The sequence below is a fragment of the Puntigrus tetrazona genome, chromosome 4 (genome assembly GCF_018831695.1).
Source record: "Puntigrus tetrazona isolate hp1 chromosome 4, ASM1883169v1, whole genome shotgun sequence".
Lineage (NCBI taxonomy): Eukaryota > Metazoa > Chordata > Actinopteri > Cypriniformes > Cyprinidae > Puntigrus > Puntigrus tetrazona.
The window spans coordinates 10,133,108-10,152,691 of NC_056702.1; the positions used below are offsets into that span (position 1 = coordinate 10,133,108).

At 38.5% G+C, this 19,584-nt stretch overlaps 1 protein-coding gene across 1 annotated transcript in view; it reads right to left on the reverse strand.

Moving 5' to 3' along the window:
- The window catches only part of snd1 (staphylococcal nuclease and tudor domain containing 1), a 141,254-nt gene that overhangs the window by 116,662 nt on the left and 5,008 nt on the right, over positions 1-19,584 (reverse strand). Inside the window, exons 5-10 of the mRNA XM_043238015.1 lie at positions 17,249-17,409; positions 15,373-15,464; positions 14,808-14,966; positions 13,447-13,553; positions 12,991-13,081; positions 8,008-8,112 (exon numbers count right to left, since the gene is read on the reverse strand). Coding sequence (XP_043093950.1) covers positions 8,008-8,112; positions 12,991-13,081; positions 13,447-13,553; positions 14,808-14,966; positions 15,373-15,464; positions 17,249-17,409 — 715 coding nt within the window. The remainder of the gene's footprint in view (positions 1-8,007; positions 8,113-12,990; positions 13,082-13,446; positions 13,554-14,807; positions 14,967-15,372; positions 15,465-17,248; positions 17,410-19,584) is intronic.

Here is a 19,584-nt window from a genome sequence, read left to right on the forward strand (position 1 = left end):
AAGCGTGCTACACAAACACATACAAGAATACAGTAATCTGTGCTTTTGTTTTAAATACGATCAGGCTAAAACCGTATGAAGGTACTAATTGAAGGTTTAGCATAAAAGCACACTGCCAAAGATAAAACACTCCGAATAAAGGAATGAATGACTCTGGAAGTCTTGAACAATTAGCAAATTCAATATTTTCATCACTTTTCTTTATGTCCATTAGACAGCTGTAATGCTGCCGAATAGCGAAATCGGCACACGACAAAAAGCTCTAATGTCGATTGGCCAGATAAAAAGTCTTTGTCGTTGTATTGGGAAAATCAGTGTGTTCTGTGAAGACATGGCAGGCTGGTTACTGAACCGTGTGAGGAGAAATGAGGATTTCTGCGCCTGGCTGACATGCCGATGTTTGCCTGTTACTGGCTCTTAAAAATGATGGTTTGGCTGCATGCAATGAACGCAAGAACGGTTTCATTCTGCAAGGGCTAACACGACAGAACAAGACCAAGCCAGGTATTATAAGCAAAATAATTGTGTGTTGATACATGAATGAAGAGTGACAAACTGAACTAGTATTATACTTAGTTAACTCTAAAACCTTATGAATGTCTTTCAGAAGCTCTGTTTTCTCTAGTTCTATATTTACTGCTCTAATAATATTCTCATCCATCAAAGTTCAAATTTAGTGTAGGGACCAATTCTCACTATTAACTAGTTGCTCATTAGCAAACCTATTCAAATATTGGCTGTTAATTAGTAATTACACATTCTGTATTGTCATTCTACATTCCTAATCCTACCCAATACCTAAACTTAACTACCTTAAAATAGTGCAAAAATAATGCAACATGCAAGAAATTATAAAAAAAAAAAAAATTCAGAAAGATTACCTTTTCAATACCTTCCACAACTTATCGACCCTAGCACGGCTTTAAAAGACTCCCGAAATATAGCACATATATGAAATATTTGACATATTTATGGTAGAACAAAATGAGGGTGAGTAAATGACAATTACATTTTTTGCAGGAGCATTTGTGCATGACTCATTTAAAAGTGACTCGTCTTTCAACACACCTCTGCTCCCGAACTTCTTTTCTTACATATCTTTCTCACATAGATTTGTCTCATACCTTTTCCAACCACTCGCATTTTCATTCCTGCTTCTCTCTCTCTCTTTTTCTCATTAGCCAATCTCATTATCTTCAGGTGATAAATGGCCCAAGGATTGGATGTGACTCTGAAGCAGAGCGAGAGCGAAGAGCTCTCACCACCATCAGGCCTAAGGGTCCTGAGACCTCATAGGAGCTCCTCAATCAGAGAACAACCAATCACACCCTCAGCAAAGACTGCTTAAAAGGAAGCCAGCCACTGCTTGACACAGATGTCCAAAATGAAGCTGTTAAAGGGATATTTCAGCTAAAAAAAAAACATGAATTTTTTTGAGAATTATCCCTTAAACCAAACAAGTGCCTTACGAATTTATTTGTTAATGCTTTGAGAAAAGCAATGCAAAGGGTTAAACAAAATAACCAGAAAAAGTATGGTAAAAACTCAATTTTCCACTCATTTTAGATATAATTATGCACATGCAAATTGTTAAATTAAGCAGTTTTAGATTTCCATTTCATTGCCATTAATGGCAGATAATACTCAGAGTATGTCACTTAAGAAAGATTTGTTTTTGCACTTTAAGCAATTGAGCAGTTGAAGAACTAAGGAAGTGACATCTTAAGGAAGAACAGTAGAGCTGCATATTTAGCGCAAAGTTTCTAGATTTAAATCTATGTAGAACAACTAATATTTTATGCCTTAATCTTATGTTGATCGATGCTTCATTTGTATTTAACTCTTATGCATTCATGTAACCGACCTTCCCAAACCTCAAAGAGTAAAATCTCAGAACAGATGAGCTGTTCTGAAGCAGATGTCTAAATTTAGACATGATTCAAACCTTTCTTAATCCTCAAGCCTTTATAGCAATTTGTAAGTAACAATTAATGACTGGTGCATGTCACGGGCATAACTGAGGTGAAAACCTTTCATCCTCTCGCGCAAGATCGCATAAGTCTCGAGCGACAGCCGGGAATAGAGTATTATGACCCTCGGCATAAGTCGCAATGAGCAATTTAAACTCATACAGCTGCATCACACATGCCTTCGAAAAATAATCAGCTTTTAAGACTGAAATTACAATGAAATCTTAAAATAAATCAGCAGTGATGAACAACATTGACGCAAGGAGAAACGAGAGAGAGAGAACAATTGAGATGATCTTTGAAAGCAGAGGTATCAAAATAAATATAGTTAAAAGGCATGTCTACACATAAACATATGCATTATACATTCCCCTGGCCAACTGTTAAAACCAAATTTAAATTCATTACCGTTCAAAACTTTGGGGTTTGTTAATATTTACTACTGCTGCGATAATTTGATCAAAAATTGTAAAGCAATAATATTGTTAAACCGTTTTTCATATACAATTACTTTTTAATAGATGACTACCTTGATATTTATATTTTAACATTTTTAAAACATGTAATATACCCGTTTTGCTACAGCTGAATTTTTAAGGCAAGTTTTAGTGTCATACGATACTTAAGAAATCATTTTAATTTTGTCACCAGTGGTATTTTTCAAATTAAATTGTAAATAACATCAATATTACTGATATCTTTGTCACTTTTGTAGGTATGCAGTTTTTTGTTTTGATATTATTTTTCTTAACATGTGGTGTGTTGCTATGTGGCACCTCGTGTCTGACCTTGCCTAGGGCACCCATGTGAGTCACGCTTAACTTGTATTGAACCCAGAACATTCCATTAAAAGAAATAAAATTCCGGTTTACAACATCCATGGGTCATTACTCTCAAATGATTGGAAGGAAGTTCGCTAGAATTCCAAGAGTCAAGCGATCCTGAGGCAAAGCAGAGTCGTCTGCAAGAAAAAGCCTGACCAACCAAGTGTGAGATGAGCCATGGAACCATACAGTGACCCCAGACAGAGGCCACAGGACACACACACACACGCCTTCAGCAAACAGGCACAGCAGATACACAAACTATGAAAAGACACAATGTGGCATTAGACGAATTACATGCTGAACACACACACACTCAGCACAAACACACTGCGCAAGGTGACAGCAAATGACACGGAAGAGTCATTCAATGACCGATGCATTATATATTGCTATTTCTGCAGGGAAGACGGGGGGTATGGCGTCTTCAGCTTTAAACCCAGATGTCAACATTCCCCCTGCAGTCCCCTCACACACACACACACACACACACACACAGAGTGGGAGTGAGGATGACTCATTGAGCTGCTGACATAACTCCTCCCCCTCCACATCCTTGTGAGTGCTCCTAAAACGGCTGACACCACCACACAGCTGGAAATAGCTCGCCATGGCGCAAAAATAAGCCTCCATCTGGCCAAAGGAGTGAAAGGGGGGTGGGGGATGAATGAGGAAGAGAAATTAGGCATGGCACATGAAGTCACGTTTCTCTCAAAGGGACAGCTCACCCAGTCAAAAAAAAAAAAAAGGTGTAATAACGTTGAAACGCCACTGGTACAATATAGTAAACAAATGCCATTTTTTTTTTTATCCAAATGTAAACAGTCAAAAAACTTCAATTGTGTCCATAACTTTATATTACATGAAAAATAGCACATGGAATATGTTGAGAACAAAACTGTTGAGTGCCGACCATCCTTTCAATACTTCAAAATTATTGGCGAAAAAAAAAATATTTATACCTAATATTAGTGCAAATGAGTCATTTATTCGACATAACGTCAAATATAGATCAACCAATCAGAAAGGTTGCTGAATATCAATTGTTTGGATTGGTTAATATGTCGTATCATGCTATGCGGGCAACAGTTTTTACCCATTGTAATTAAGCAATTTTATTTCACAAAATAAAAAAAGTCCCTTAAGCAGAGACTATACAACCCTGCCATGCTGTAAATAATAAAGCAATTAAGTAGCCACAGGAAAGACAAAACAGGGGTCCCAGCATCAAGCGACAAGAGCGAAAGAGAGAGAAACACTGGGCAGCAGCTGTCAGAGTTCATCTTCGTGTTGGTCAACACATCTGGCCCTAAATCCCCCCAAAGTCCTCACAGCAAGAGAGACAGAGAGAACAGTACAGACAAACACACACAGATCCCCGGGCTGGCCTGAGGTCAGGTTTGTCTCTTTGAGTTGAAGTGTTTGTACGGCATGGCGCGGGGACAACAGTTTCACGCCCTGCTATGAACTGAAGAGAGAGTGTTTAAAAATCAGGACGAGAAAGAACGTGAGAAACCGATGGCTGGAAAAAAAAAAAAAAAAAAAAAAGGTAGAACTGTCACACTGTGACGCCACACGTGATGTGATAAAGCGACAAGCAATAGAAGCTCTTTCGTGTTAATGCGAGGTTTTATCCTAACCAAGCGGCAAGCAACAGGACATTTCCTCAGTCGTTTTGTTTCTATTTATGTCGCATTGGCTGGGTGGCCTCGTGTATACTGTATATTACACATCAAATATACTCGGATTGACCGTTAGGTGCCTGCACACTAGAGAAGGGAATCGATGGAGCATTTGATGGATGAGAATGTATAAGAGCCGGGGCAATTTTGAAAAACCAAATGGCAATACTGCAAACTAAAAACTTGACATGGGTTTCTGTTTCTAGTTGACAGAGTGGCAGCTTTTTGTCCCTTGGATTCACATTATTTCTGCTTCATAACATTTGGACATGACGGAGACAAAGGTACACAGACAATTTGCATAAAGTGGGAAACATTATGATTAAAAAAATTAAAATAGGAGTATGAACTACAGGTGTGGTCACATTTATTACCCAAGCAATTTCGCTAAATGCGAGCTCAATCTTAAAAGGTGGGTTTAACGCTGCATCACCACTTAACTGCATGCTGCCACGTTGTGAACCTTTAAACTTTTAGTTTTGACTGTGTGTGTGCATGAATCAGACGGAGTGCATGTGCGCAAACGGAAAGCCATTACAGAGAACCGTTTTAATAAAATGCAATCAAAAGAGTGACTGAAAAAAAATGTTTGCAGCTGTTCCCAAACCATTGTACAGCTGCTGTTTGAATATACGCAGTTTAAATTAATTACGCTACTAATTTAAAAGTTTCTGTGCGCTCAACTATTGCAGGCTAGCCAGAGAGGAATAGCTTGATGAAAAGATTAACAGAGATCTCGTTCGTTACGTGGCATTGTGTCAAGGTTCACGTAGCTTTAGATTAAGAAGAAAAATATAGTTAGCCTCCCCTTTTCAATTGCGAAGGAACAGCTCTTGAATGAATATCGACAAATTCGCAAAGGGTTACTGTACTTAATGGAGTGAATAAAACAAAAACAAGCACTACAACCTTCAACTTTTCTTCATTTCAACTCTTAGCATGATTCCTTAATAAACTACATTATCCGTTTGCAGAATTAAATTTAAATAATCATAACCCAATCTCCATCAGGTCCCTTAGAACCCAGGAGATGAAAGAGACGCTATTAATAATGTTTAATTGTTTGGTACTCAGCTGACGTTTATCCAGACCATAGAAGCACAGAGTCAGGGGTCAGATTTGCCATGACAGCATCATTATTGATGAAACCTCACATTCAAGGGCAGACTGACCTCATTGGCTGTAATACATTAATATAGGCACAACTTTGCACACTCTCTCTCTCTCTCTCTTTCACCCTCGTCAAAGAGCGCAGCCGAGCAGGGAAAACATACTGCAAGAACATCTGGTGCAGAGATGCACTACAGAAGATACAGTCAGTAAACCGAACAGGAGTGCAGGTTTCAAAAGAGGAAGTACCTCCAGTACATCAATACCCCTACAACATGGCTGTGCCCGGAAAAAACGCTGCCGTTGCAGCATATAAAAGGCAGAAGGCAACATCCGAGCGCTTTCTACTAAGATGCCTTTATCTGGTTGTTTTTTTAAAGGCAGCATAAACGTATCCCTGGCAGCCTATAGTAAAACAGCATCTAAGGCAGCGACAAATAATTTTTATGCCCATTAAAAAATAAAATATACGTAATATTTACATTTATACAGAAGTAGTAAAAACATCCACTAAGTATTTATTTAAATATCTGTAATGCTGACTTGAATCTGCTTTAGATATGAAGCTGTCAAAGCTGGTCTGAAACTATTAGGAATCTGTAGTTAAGTCAGCGATTGACTGGAGCGAGGCAGCTGCTATAGGTGTCAGACACATGCATGCAACCAAACACTGCCGGATGGTCACCATGGTATTATGATAATAACATCACACTGCTTGATAGACAAGCTGATCTGATCTACCCTTCTGCAGCACGAAAAGACTAATAAAATGGGATTTACAGTTTTCTGAGGAAAATATAAGGTGCTTTGTATTGTCGGTGGTTGCCAAGTCACTGTTATGAAGTTGCTGGTTAGAGGTACCCTTAATGAGATCATGCAGAAATTGAAATATAATTAAAAGGATTACATTTTAAACTTTGTTGGACACTGTACAGCTTTGGCTGTATTGGCAAAAAACATCTCACAATATTTTCTTTTAGATTCATAGGGGTTTGTAACAACAGGAAGGTAAGCGTTTATGGGTCAACTACACTTAAGTAAAACAGTAATAGTAATAAAATACTGAAAACTGAACCAAAAAAAAAAAAAAAAAAAAAACACCCCGCCCATACAAATGCTTGCCAAAGACATTTCTACCAATCGGTTTCCTGTCTCTTTGTCAAAGTCAAGCATTCAGGTTTATCTTTCAAGAAAAATCAACTAGTCAAAGTACTACTACTACAAAAAAAAAAAAAAAAAAAAAAAAAAAAAAAAACTAAACAAAAAGAAATCCATTTTTTAAAAGCTCTTCGGTTCATCTCATGCCTTCGAAGCACATCTAAGATCTAAATACATCCGTAATCTTTATTGTTTTGTAATCATCTCTGATCTGATTAAAGCCATCTTTAAGCTGCCAGGATAGAAACGCGCTGTGATCCGAATGCTCGCCGCAGACCGGTATCCATAGATACAGACCCACAGCTCCGCGTTCCAGCTCTCTGTTTACATGTGCATGACAAATTGCGACTCTCTGAAAAGCCTCCTATAAAAATAATCACAAACTTCATTAAAGATTTGGAACATATTGCTGTATCTATCAAAAGTACAAGAACACGAAACTATTTTCCAGCTCGCAACTGAAGTGTTCTGTTATTTAAAGCCCTCCTTAATAAACGACATATCTAATTTGCTAAATCAACACCAAAAGCTTTTTTTTCTTTTTCCCCAGCATGCTGAATCATTGTATCTTATTACAGGAGGTCAGGGGTCAGGAAGAGAGTGGCTAATTGCAGTGAGATATTCACACTCTAATTTTAACTGCTTTTAGTTTAACATACAGCTCTCAGATACACACACACACAGACACACACACACTTAGCTAGACAAAGTACCCATTAAACATCATCTCTCATTAACAGCCTTAATGGGCGTGAATAAGAACGGACAAGCACATTTCGGAGCGTTTGAAAACTGCAAAAAATGTGTGCGCGCAGACGCAGCCCCGCAAAATGATGCCTCCATATTAATTTGTTAACATCTAGCAAATCAAAAGTGAGCATTCGAGAATTGCTTTGGATTGAGTGGACGCGTATGACATTAATAGATGAGGAAGAGAGATTCGGCGAGAGCGTGTGCTCATTACGGGAGTAGATCTATAGGGCTTTTGGCTGCAGTGCAGCACTGGTGTGTCAGAGCGAGTGGAGGGGGGGGCCGGTGGGCTTCTGTCTCTAGCTCCCCCTGGTGTCCACTAAACACGCCGCTTTGAGATCCGAGCGTGAAAGATGCATGAAGGGAGGAGATCGGCGCTTTTAAGAGATGGAGGGGAGAGAAAACCTTCACATCAGCACTTTGCAAACAGTGTAACAGACAGCCGGCACCCTGTGGATTCAGTAATGGCCTTAGTGACGGGATATCCAAGGACAGACATGCATTAACTCGTACCTCGCCTTCCAGCCTCGGGGGCCTGATGCTGGACAGGTGGATGGTCTTATACTCCCCGGAGTTTAGCTTCACCACGATGGCATCTGCATTCACGACCTGCATCACCTGTACGGAAGAGGGAAGGAAAAAGAAAAGAAAACTCAGTAATGCAGAGAAAGAGAAAGAGAAAGACAAAGGTCAACTAGTCAGCAATGAATTCTGGCATTACGTGCTCGCGGCGGGATTGACTTTTAAACTGTTACTCTTAAGGCTGACACAACAGGCTAATTGTTGCATTTTAAATTCAGTCCACATGTGCAGTGCTTGCAAAACTTACCGCATTCAACAAACGGCAAGAATTCTTTACACTTAAACCGCCTGCGGTAATCAATATTCCCGTTTTAGCTCATTTTTATAAAGGCTATGATGTTTATTTATTGTCATTCACCCCGATATTCAGGAGCGATGCCGAGAGAGTGCGCGAGTAGGTGTTCGAAATAAAAAAAACTAAAAAACGAGAGGTGGCGAGCAAGTCGCCGCTCCACCAGGAGAACGGGAGAGACTCACTTGTTGCCAGAGAAACGTTACCGTACCCCACCGCGGGCTTTCTGCGGTACAAAAGCAAACAGCTGCAAACAAAACACTTCTCCCACACTCTGTTCTCAAAAGAACAACCCTCCTCTCTCAGATTCTCTCATCCTACCGCCATTACCTCACCATTTCACTCATATAAGACAATGAAAGCGAGCCGACGGGGAATACAAAGGATCTGAGAGAAAGAGAGGGTGGGAACGGTCCATCATTTTGTTTAAATGAAAAGGAACAGGAAGAGGATTAAACCGAGCGCTTAAAAGTGTGCCAAAGCATTTGTTTAGTAATGTTTTTGTTAAATAAATAGCCTATGTGAACGTGACCTCTTCAATAAAAGACAGAAAACACTTTTAGACGTTTAAGGGGAGGGGGGAAATATAACCGTTTCTCCGTACAAAAGACGCATCCATGGTTTTGGGGTGTTGTGGGTGGTTTGCAAATCAGTCTTGAGCATATTAATGCAGTTACCAATTATGAGTCACACGGTTGATAAAACCACAATTTTGGCCAAACGCAAACAGACTAGCTAACTACAAATAATGTTTTTATGATTAAAGAATAAGAATACATGATGATGATGATAGCTTGCGTCTATGGGATTTTTTATTATTGTCTGATCACTTGGAAAAAGCACACAAAGAAAAGACAAGCAACGTGAAGAGGTTAAGACTGGCATGTGCCACCTTTGACATGCAGGTTTTGTGACAGAATCATGTTACATTAGACCTGACCGTGCGTTACATGTGCGGCCCGCTTCCTTGCGTACAGGGACCGTCCGCACAAGACGACAAATGCCACAAAAGCTCTGACGTTTAGAACCACGTCTGACTATATCATATCCATGTCATCTTATATGATCATCAGCTCAGAGTTATTTAATAGAGGAGCCAGTGATGTGGAAGATGACTGGCGTTTGCGCGGGTCTGGGTAATGGATCAGATATAATCAGATCTGAACAGGCACAGGAATGCCTCAAAAATACATGCATTATCTGATCTGAGCAAATGAAGACAAAATTACAGTCTTCAGAGGGACATGAGCGGAAAAGGAGGATGATACGGGCAGAATTACATCATAGATTGACAAATCGTCTGGCTTTGAGCTAAATCTTCAGAGTGGAAATCAAACAGATCACTTGTGAAAAAAAAAAAAAATGTTAGTCGTCTGGATGCTCGGCAGCGATACGGCAGAGAATGTCATGGTTTATGTAGGTGTGTGTGTGTGCGCGCTTGTGTTCCTAAACGCAGCTTTTATTTTTCTGTGTGTGGTAGTAGCTAAGCAAAGCTGGGAACAGTAAGGAGAACATTTTGCTGTTTCATTAGCAGTCACACATGCAAGGCACTTCACCGCAAGCTGCCAACAGGGATCTACAGCCCTGATCCATGACTCACTCTGGTGCTGCAGCCCACTGAACGTGACAGGGAGCCACTGCCACCTACAGACCCTCACGAGAACTACATCAAACGGACACGGACAAGTCAGAAAGCATTCAGATACTCTGCACAATTTGTTTAAATGTTCGTAATATCTTCAGTGCCTCTGTTTAATAGCTTTTTCTATAATACCTTGTGTTGGTAAAACTAATTTAAAAAGTAGTAATAATTATTCGTACATATATACATATACAACTACTACAACTACTACATCTACTACTACTACTACTGGCAAAGTCTTTTGCAATACATTTGAATGACAGGAAATGCAAACCAATTAAAACAGCTAGACCTGTATGCCAGGACACAGAAACAGCTTACAAATACTTGCCATTCTGCCTTTGTCAGTAGCTTTTTCTGTTGAGTCTCTCTCTCTCTCTCTCTCTCTCACACACACACACACACACACACACTCTCTCACTCTTAAACACACACACGCACAATTTCAAAGTATATCTTCTTTCTCTCCCAGCTCAGAGAGATCTGAGGCAAGCTAAAGCTCATATAAATGTTTTATTCTTCACTTCTGGTATTTTCTGACTCAGGCAAAAACACACTTTTGTGTCTGCGGATTTCGAAACTAATTCTGTAAGCAGATTGCAGTGCAACACCTTTACATAACCAAAGGCCAAGCATGAATATTTTAAAGGTCTTGAAGTTCAGTGAAACAACCTTACTTTAAGGAGAATGAAGAAACTTTCTGCAAAAGCACAGCCGCTGACTTAAGAGAGAGCGCACAGTGTCAACATATCAATTAAGTCCAGGTGGCAGCGGTTTAAATAAAGTTAACAAACATTACTGATGTGGTAATATCAGCACAGCCACTGCAAAAAAAAGCAACCCAACACATTCTTCTTAAGCCTTAAAGTCAACGTGAAATAGCATGCATAGATCATTATGCAATTCTAACTGAAACACACAAAAAAAATATATATATATATTTTCATGGTTAGCAATATTTTATATTTTTCTGTTATTTAAAATAATGCATACATAGCTTATCATTATTTAATTATTGTTTAATAATGAGTAAAAGTGTTTTATTAAATAAAATGTAAATTGCTATTTAAAATGTATTATGCAGCACCATTGTTTTTACTTCTTTTTTCTTTTTATTCAAGTATTGGTGAGCATATGTGATTTCTTTCGAGAACACTTACAACATATATTACAGACCCCAAACTTGAATGGTAGCGTATTAAAGAGCACTTTTTTTGAAAGTGAGCTTTCATGCAGTGTGTAATACAGCTCTATGGGAATGAAAGAAAACATCCTGCAAACCACATATAAAGTTATTGACTCTCAAAAGAAAATCATTGAAACAAGTCGTTTTTAAAACGAGTCCAAAGCCATTTCATGCTGACGTCATAATGAAACATTAGCATATCGCCAGCTCACTTGTTGGTCTTTCCACATTGGTTTAAATAAAAATGCTAATTCATTCTTTGCTACTAGAACGCTAAAAGACCACCGGATAGGTTTAGAAAAATTATTAGTTAAACAAATCATTTGGGTATCGATGAAAAAAGGTCAATTATAAAGAAAATTAAGTGTTTGTTTTTCTTTTTTACCTTGCCTGCATGTCAACCTGTTGTTTTGGGACTGCCAAAACCGAAATATAAACCTTTCATAACCAATAATCGGGCACTTTAATAACAGAAAAACAGGTCAAGTTCAATTTCATGTTCAATTTGGCATCTTTTTCAGACTCAACTGTTTTTTTAACATGCGAGGAAAGCAAATAACGCTTAAAAAGGTATCACGGTCTTATTCTTTACTTGTGCATTCTAGGCCAGGGATGCGAAAGCAGATATTCAGCGGTAATTTAGCAGGGGGAACGCTGAAGGCTGCAGCTGAACAGAACCGCTGAGGCGGCCCAAGGCTGACTTTACAGAGTATGCAAAATGAAATGAAACACCTGAGACCTGAAAGACCTGCCTCGCTGACAGACACAATAGAGAACAAGGCGTCAGGGAGACGAGTACGTCAACCGCAGTCAGCACTTTAAGAGACTGCGGCGCTCAAATATTCTTCAGAAGCCTCCGTTATAAAGGAGTCTGAAGGGAAGACAGAGCGGAAACGGACATTTGTTATCATGTTGGGACGCTGGTGAAATGTCAAGCTTAGCTGGCGTGGAAGCGTCAACCTAAACTAAACTGCAGACTTCTCCTCATGGTATTTTCAGATGTTCTGAGTAAAAAAAATCCTAATGTCTAGAGATCAAGGATTTGGCTGGAGGGCTCGAGAGCAGAGTTTAGATCAACAGGTTTCGGTGACCTTCAGTGAGAAACATCAGAAGCACTTTTGAAGAACTGCAAAACCATCTATATAAGAAATTTGTGGTGTGACGGTTCAGATTTCTGACGGCTCGTTTTGTGGTTCAATCAGCAAGAATGTGTCAAGTAAATAAATAAGGAATAAACAAAATGCATATTAAACCGAGATCTTACATTGTTCTTCCTTGGATTCGTTTGGATTTGAAACAAAAACCCTTTCAAAATTCAAAGATGTCATGCGATGGAACCATTAAGCCAAAAAAAAAAAAAAAAAAAAAAATTCTCTACTTAAAACTTGAATAAATAAAAAAAAAAATATATATATATATATATATATATATATATATATATATATATATATATATATATATATATATATATATATATATATATAAATAAAACACATACACATGAATGTACATAAATCTATGATAAAATTTCCTGTTTCATACTAATTTTTGGTGCTGCTGCTCTTCTGCGTTATGATGTACATTCCAGTGTAACAGAATACAGGCTTTTTGTATTCATTTTGCCATTCGTTGCTTTAACTTAATTTATTTTAAAATGAATTAATAAACCTGGACAAATAAGCTGGATAAGCCAGCATCATGTCTTTAAACCTCTATCACGATTCAGGTTTTTGTTTTGCACCATTAAGGCTGCATGGACTGTAACAGAAAAAGTGATTAAGAACCAAAACTCACCTTTGCTACAAACTGTCTGTCTTTCTGGTCCAGATTGGCTGTGGGAGCAACATAGTCCTTCCAGATTCTCACTTTACGCTCTTTCGCTGATCTGCAGGGTTTGATAGAGAGAGAGACAGAGAGAGAGAGATATAAGACATTGTGCCAAAATGAAGCTCTGCATAAAGGATAGCCACATACGCACTTAATTGGATTAAAGACACAACCTTGTGTGCTCCCATTATATTTCACTATGATTGTGTCTAATGCTTCAGTAAGCCAGCAGGTGGGCATCAGGGCAGGTGTTCTTGAACGGCTGTGCGATAAGTTGCCACATTTGCTAAACTCTTCTGCTGAAACATGAAGTAATAGCAACCCGAGACAGTCTAAACCATTTCACAAGCTGCTCGGTCTGATCCAACAGCTGACATGTCAGGCGTATTTGAAATGTATAGTGAACCAGGGCCGAAAACTGACCGTTCTGCTGCTCTGAGTTTCTCTGCACCCTGGGTGTACACAGCCATGGACCAGTCCACGTAACGGGCAAAGCCTTCCTTCAACAGCAGCTCTGTGATGTTTCCGTTCTGTAATGACCACACACACACACACACACAGAAACACACGAGGATGTCACCGTGAGAAGCTTCGCCGGTATCATCAGCACAAAGGTTATTGTGTATTATACTGTTCATGAGCAAAACATCCTCACACATCGTCTGACATATCTCTCATTAACAAAAACTATGACGAGAGAGGTATTATACCGGTGGTTTCACAGCGAATGAATTCAATTCATTCATAATGATTGTTGGCTCTGAAGGGCCCGTGTAATAAATGTGCATATACTATAATAAAGTCTAGACCTGCAGATCCTCCCACATTGCCACGGCATACATTACTGATTACAGCCTTGGTGTAATTTACTGCATTATACACAGCAGGGATATCAAAAGTACCAGCATTTCAGTCAAGTTTATTTAAACGCATTATATTGTTGCTGTTAAATACTGTATCTCTGAACTGTTTACTTAATTTATATATTTGACCTTTAATCTATTTTTATTTAGTTCTACAGCTGGTAGAATTTCTTTGTTCTTAAATGTCCTAACTGACTGTTTAGTTGTCTTGAATAATTGCTCGAGGGATCAAACGTTCACTTAAAAAGAACAGTATTGCTTCTGATGCGTTATCAAAACTTGTGTGCTTCCTGTCCCTGAAGTATATAGTTTTGACAGTCCAAGTCATTGTGGTGTGTGTGTGTGTGTGTGTGTGTGTGTGTGTGTGAGTGAGAGAGTGAGAGAGTGAGAGAGTGAGAGAGTGAGAGAGTGAGAGAGTGAGAGAGTGAGAGAGTGAGAGAATAGTGTGTGTGTGGAATGATGAGAAAGTGAGATGCATGCTGACGGATAACTAAACATTGATGATAAAAACCATGCATGCTGACGGATAACTAAACATTGATGGAGACAATTTATTTAAATCAAGTAGGCTATCAAGTACTCGATGCAACTGAAACGAAAACCTAAGCAAAAACCAATGCAAAAAAAAAAAAAAAAAAATTCTCAGTTGTTTGTTAGGTTGAAAAAAAAAAAAAAAAAGCTGCAGATATAATGTAGGCCATCAGGTACTCAATGAAACCAAAATCAACCAAAAACACACAACAAACAAATACTCCCAGTAAATACAAATTCAAATACATTCAGTATTGTTTTCCAGGTTCTCACACATGTATTTTGGATCAATATTAAATTGCTCTAGCCTGAACAGGAAATAGGAACATCCTGTTCATCTGCAGTTATTAGAGAAATCAATCAGAAAACATGCATGATGAGGCTTCATACCGGGTGCAAGATGGTACCCAGAATGACCTGGTTGGGACAGGACTCCAAAATGATCTGCACATCTCGCTGAAGAAGCCTCGACTCTGTGAAGAACTTTGCCTCTGCTGCAAAGGGCTCGGGGGTCTCACTGCCATCTGCCTCCCGTTTAAACGTAGGGCACTGGAGACACATTTTTTTTCATAAATTACAAAAAAATACGTTCTCTGAAATCTACTGGGAAATACTAAGAAACAACCCCCAGAAAACAAGTCACATTCAATTTTTTTTACAAAGAAAGTAAGCCCTTTCCTGAAAAGCCACTAAGTGAAAACACCACACTTAATTTAGCACAGTTAAGGAGTTCATTTTTTCATGATTAGCAAGCTTAAGCAGTAAGCTGGTCTACTGAATTCATGGAAGAGGTCTGGTCTGAGAAAACCTAGAGGGAATATCTCAAGGCTACCCATCAAGAGATGAACTAATAAGAAACTGAGGAATCCTGAGAAATATTGGTCTCGGGGGTTCTGCTGAAATAAATTGGGTTTCATTTATTCATAGCGTTACATAGAGAAGGACTGAAACCCACCTTGACTCCAGACAGCATGACTGTCACCAAATAGTGGTCAGGCAGAAGCAGCGCCCGTACCATGCAGCCATCACGTACATGTTCAATAATAGCTGCGTGAGAGTATAAAAAAAGTAAATAAAATAGAGTTCATGAATAAACTTGAAAGTGTTTTACCTTCTGTTTCACACAATTAAAATAATACTAATAAAAAGAGATTAGTAACACATTAACGCTTTGAAATAAATACATTTTATATATATATATATATATATATATATATATATATATATATATATATATATATATATATATATATATATATATATATATATATAGAGTTGCATTTATTAGAAAACTTTTAACTATTACAATTTAAAATAACATTTTCTATTTTAGTACGCCAAATTGGTTTTGAAAATATTTAATCAATTTTGTGAAAACTGTGATCCTTTTTTTTCCCCAGAACCGATGAAGAAAAAAAAAAAAAAACAGCATTTGTAAAACTGCAATATTATAAATTCCTGATCAGTTTTAATACAGATTAAAATCTCACTGACCCCAAACTTTTAAATGGGTAGTGCGCAAAACTACGCACCGCCACATTCACGATAGAACGAGGAATTAAAGCACAAAGAATGCTCGCTTCAGCTATTGTAACGGTTAGAACGAAGACAATTCAGCATGTTAATTTGATTTGAAATGAGTTTTTCCAATTCAAGTTGTCAGCCCACTTCACAGAAAGTTCACGTGGTGTCACAGCATGTGGGTAGCTGCCAGTATGTAAACAGGCCTCTCCAGTACTGCATGGTGCTCACTTTTGAAGAGAACAACAAATTGGCATGGTTAAAAAATCACTTGGCATAACTGCACGGCGAGAGCTGTGAAATAATTCGATAAGAAGGTGAATCACAGCCGCGCTGGTAAGGGTCATGTGGCCAAGTGTGTTTAAATTCAATATTACGAACAATGTCGCAACTTTGACTTCTGATTAGCATCTAATAAGCTTGTTAGTGAAGAGGGGAAACGGGGCACATTTCTATAGCATTTAATGACTCAGTTGTTCATTTGCAGTGAGCTGGCTAACCCTCTGATGGAGGTTAACTCTCATCAGGGTTAGTATTCTGTTTAAAAAGGAGAAATGAGCCGTGTGCAGAGCTGTGAAGAGAAAAAGGGTTTTCTGGAAAGACTGAGACATAACACACATTCAAACTCTCAATTGTCTCGGGCGTAATTTCAGCTTTTTTCTAAAGAACATGCACAGCATCATTTTAGGGCGTTCTGGGTGAATAGCAAACACCCTGCAAAAGTCTTTATGATATTTTGTGGTCCCCACTTACGCCTCTGGAGCATGTGATGTGACGCACACCAATGTTTTTGTTATTATTTATTTTACTGTCAGCTACGTATTTTTTTTTATTTTTAAATATTTCAAAATATTAAAACCTACCTTAAGTATTCAAGTTTAACATGATCAAAAATGATTAAATCCACAATATTTACATTTACGCAATAATACTAATCATTATAATTTTTTTCTTTGCAAATTATTGCTTAAATTCTTGTTATAGGGCAAAAAATACATATGTTAATTAACTAATTATTAACTAATATTGGATTGTTTTTATAAGAACAAATAAAGCATCAAGCAAGGCACAACTTTATAAAAATATAAATTAAATTTTAACAATAGATACAAGATACAGACAGACAGACATAGATATTCAGACACTATTATTTAGTCTATGTACTGCCTTTTTTCCCTCAAAATCAGCTGAGGATTTTTATTAGTAAATGTGCATTCATGAATATGAAACTTGATCTAGAATACTAGTGATGTTTTTTCCCCAGCACTGATGTGCACTAGAAGGTATCTAGAACGTTCATCGCATCTTACCGTTGACTGGTTTTTGGTGGTGGGAGTCCACAAAGTTGCGAGGGTTCTCGATGGTATACTTCAGATCTCGAATGGTGTGTGAGCCTCCACCCTCAGACCACTGACCCTTTTTAGCAGCCTTGGCTTGGTCTTCCAAATCACATAGTCTGGCCTGCTCGGGACTGAAACGCACAGAAATGTCCAGTAAATCTCAAAAATCACAGACCAAAGACCAGAAGAGTTTGAAGAGCTAAAACCAAGACGATATCCTTTTAGCCCTCCTTTCTTTCCTCTCCAGACTTCAGCGCACCAAGCAACAGATGTAGAGGTCTCTCACGGAGAGCTGCCCCTTTCTGAGGCCTTGATAAGCTCTTCAAATGAGTTTGTTCATTATCAAAAGCCAACACATGTTTCAATTAATTCCTCTGTTGTTCTAAAAGCCATCATTATCTTTAAGGGGAATTAAACAGTCTGACCACGGCAGACACTTGTCAGATTTTTTAATAAGGCTCTATCAGTTTAAGTAGCGCTGGTCTTAATAATGAACAGGCTTAAAGAGGCGAGACAGACAGACAGAACGAACGAATGAGAGAGAGATGAATCAGAATCTATGATGAAAACTTTGTGTGTGTGGAAAAAAAAAAATAAAAGGTCCATTAATTAAAGACCCGCGACTCTGTCAATGGTGTATCAGCCCTTCCTTTAATGTCTTGGCTCAGACAACAAACTAAATTCTAGAATTAAATTATAAATTATGGCAGTTTTGATGGTGAGATGGAAGCGATCGAATATTAAAACATACAATGATAATTTAATTTTCGATTTATTCATGTCTCACGAAACCACATAAAGAGACAAGACTGAAAGTGTCTTTTAGATATACATCAGATGTAACGTGGACAAGCATGCACTCTGAATTTCTAATTGGCGTTTCTCTATACTTCAATTATTTGAATGTATTCAACACAATACATCGACACCCGATGCCGTCACACACTGCACACCTCTGGGAAACAACTTGAATCTTTACCTAAAAAAAAGAAAAGGAGAAAAAGCCCTTTTGCAAATCCAGACTTTTGATATTGCTTAAAGTCTGGTGAGCATTACGACCACAAACTGACATAAAAATAACACTTTCTATTTCGTTTTATTTACATAATATTATAGTAATTATTAAAATAGACTAAGTTTCATTGTTATTATGTTTCATGTGTTATTATTCATTCATTTTTATTTCAGCTTTAGTATTTAAACTTATTTTCTTTCAATTAGTTGCTAAAGCAATGTGTATAATTTCAGCTTTATTTCAATTAATGCAAACAGGTTTTTTTTATCATTTTAGTTAACAATAACAACACTGGATAGACTCTCTGAGTGGCCAACCACAGTTTGCCTACATTTTATACTAAATCTGAAATCAATAGCATCTAATTTCAATGGGTGGCTGTACAGAAACCACAATAAGCAATGGAAAACGTATGCGAGTATCTACTGTACTTGCTTTGTGCTTGAAAACTAATTTTTAAAATAACTGATTTGTTATTCATCCGATCATTTATAACGGTCCACCCAATTCTTTTCAAACTGTATTTTGTTTCCAGGTGGACTGATAAAAACCCATCACATCAAAAGCCATGCAGTCAGTCATTTCCACGGACCCTTGTGAAAAATTTCCAGTTTTGTGTGCACTATTCATCAGATGGTCAGTAAACAGACTGCGGGCGGCTCAAGGGAGACGAGGACACCGCCACGTCTAATGGACACAAACACAAAGCTCAAAATATTCAAGCCAGCCATCTGGGTTCATCGGCCCTCTTTTTCCAATACGCAAGATGACGAGACAGCTGCTAATACCCGGCTCTTACTTAAAAACTCGCTCATGTACTAACGGGCGAGGCTGGTAAAGCAAATGTCAAAGTAAAGTCGCCTTCTGCCTATTAAATGACAAGCCCAAAGCTCCAATTATCTAAGCTTTCATAAATTTTAACTACGCGAAATAAGGGGCTGCCAAATCTCAGCAGCCATCTTGAGCCGTCTTTGTCTAGTAAAGTTTTATTTTGCTTCATCTTTCCAAAAGGCAGTGCGAGAGCGTGTCAGGGAGAGGAGCGGGCATCCTTCCCAGCTCGGCTGTGCCTGATTGAGAGCTGGTGGGCAGAGCGCGGCCCAGGTTTAAACACGACTCCTTCGGAGATTACGACAGCCGATCCGGTGGGCTGCGATGGGCCACAGCAGGCCGAGCTAATGAGAAGGCCGTTCAGGGGATGTGGAGAGAACAGTGGGTCTAACGCCACCACCTCCTGTGGGGAAAATGAGCCTAAAGCAAACCGATTCCACCGGCAATTGTTCAGGGCCATTTC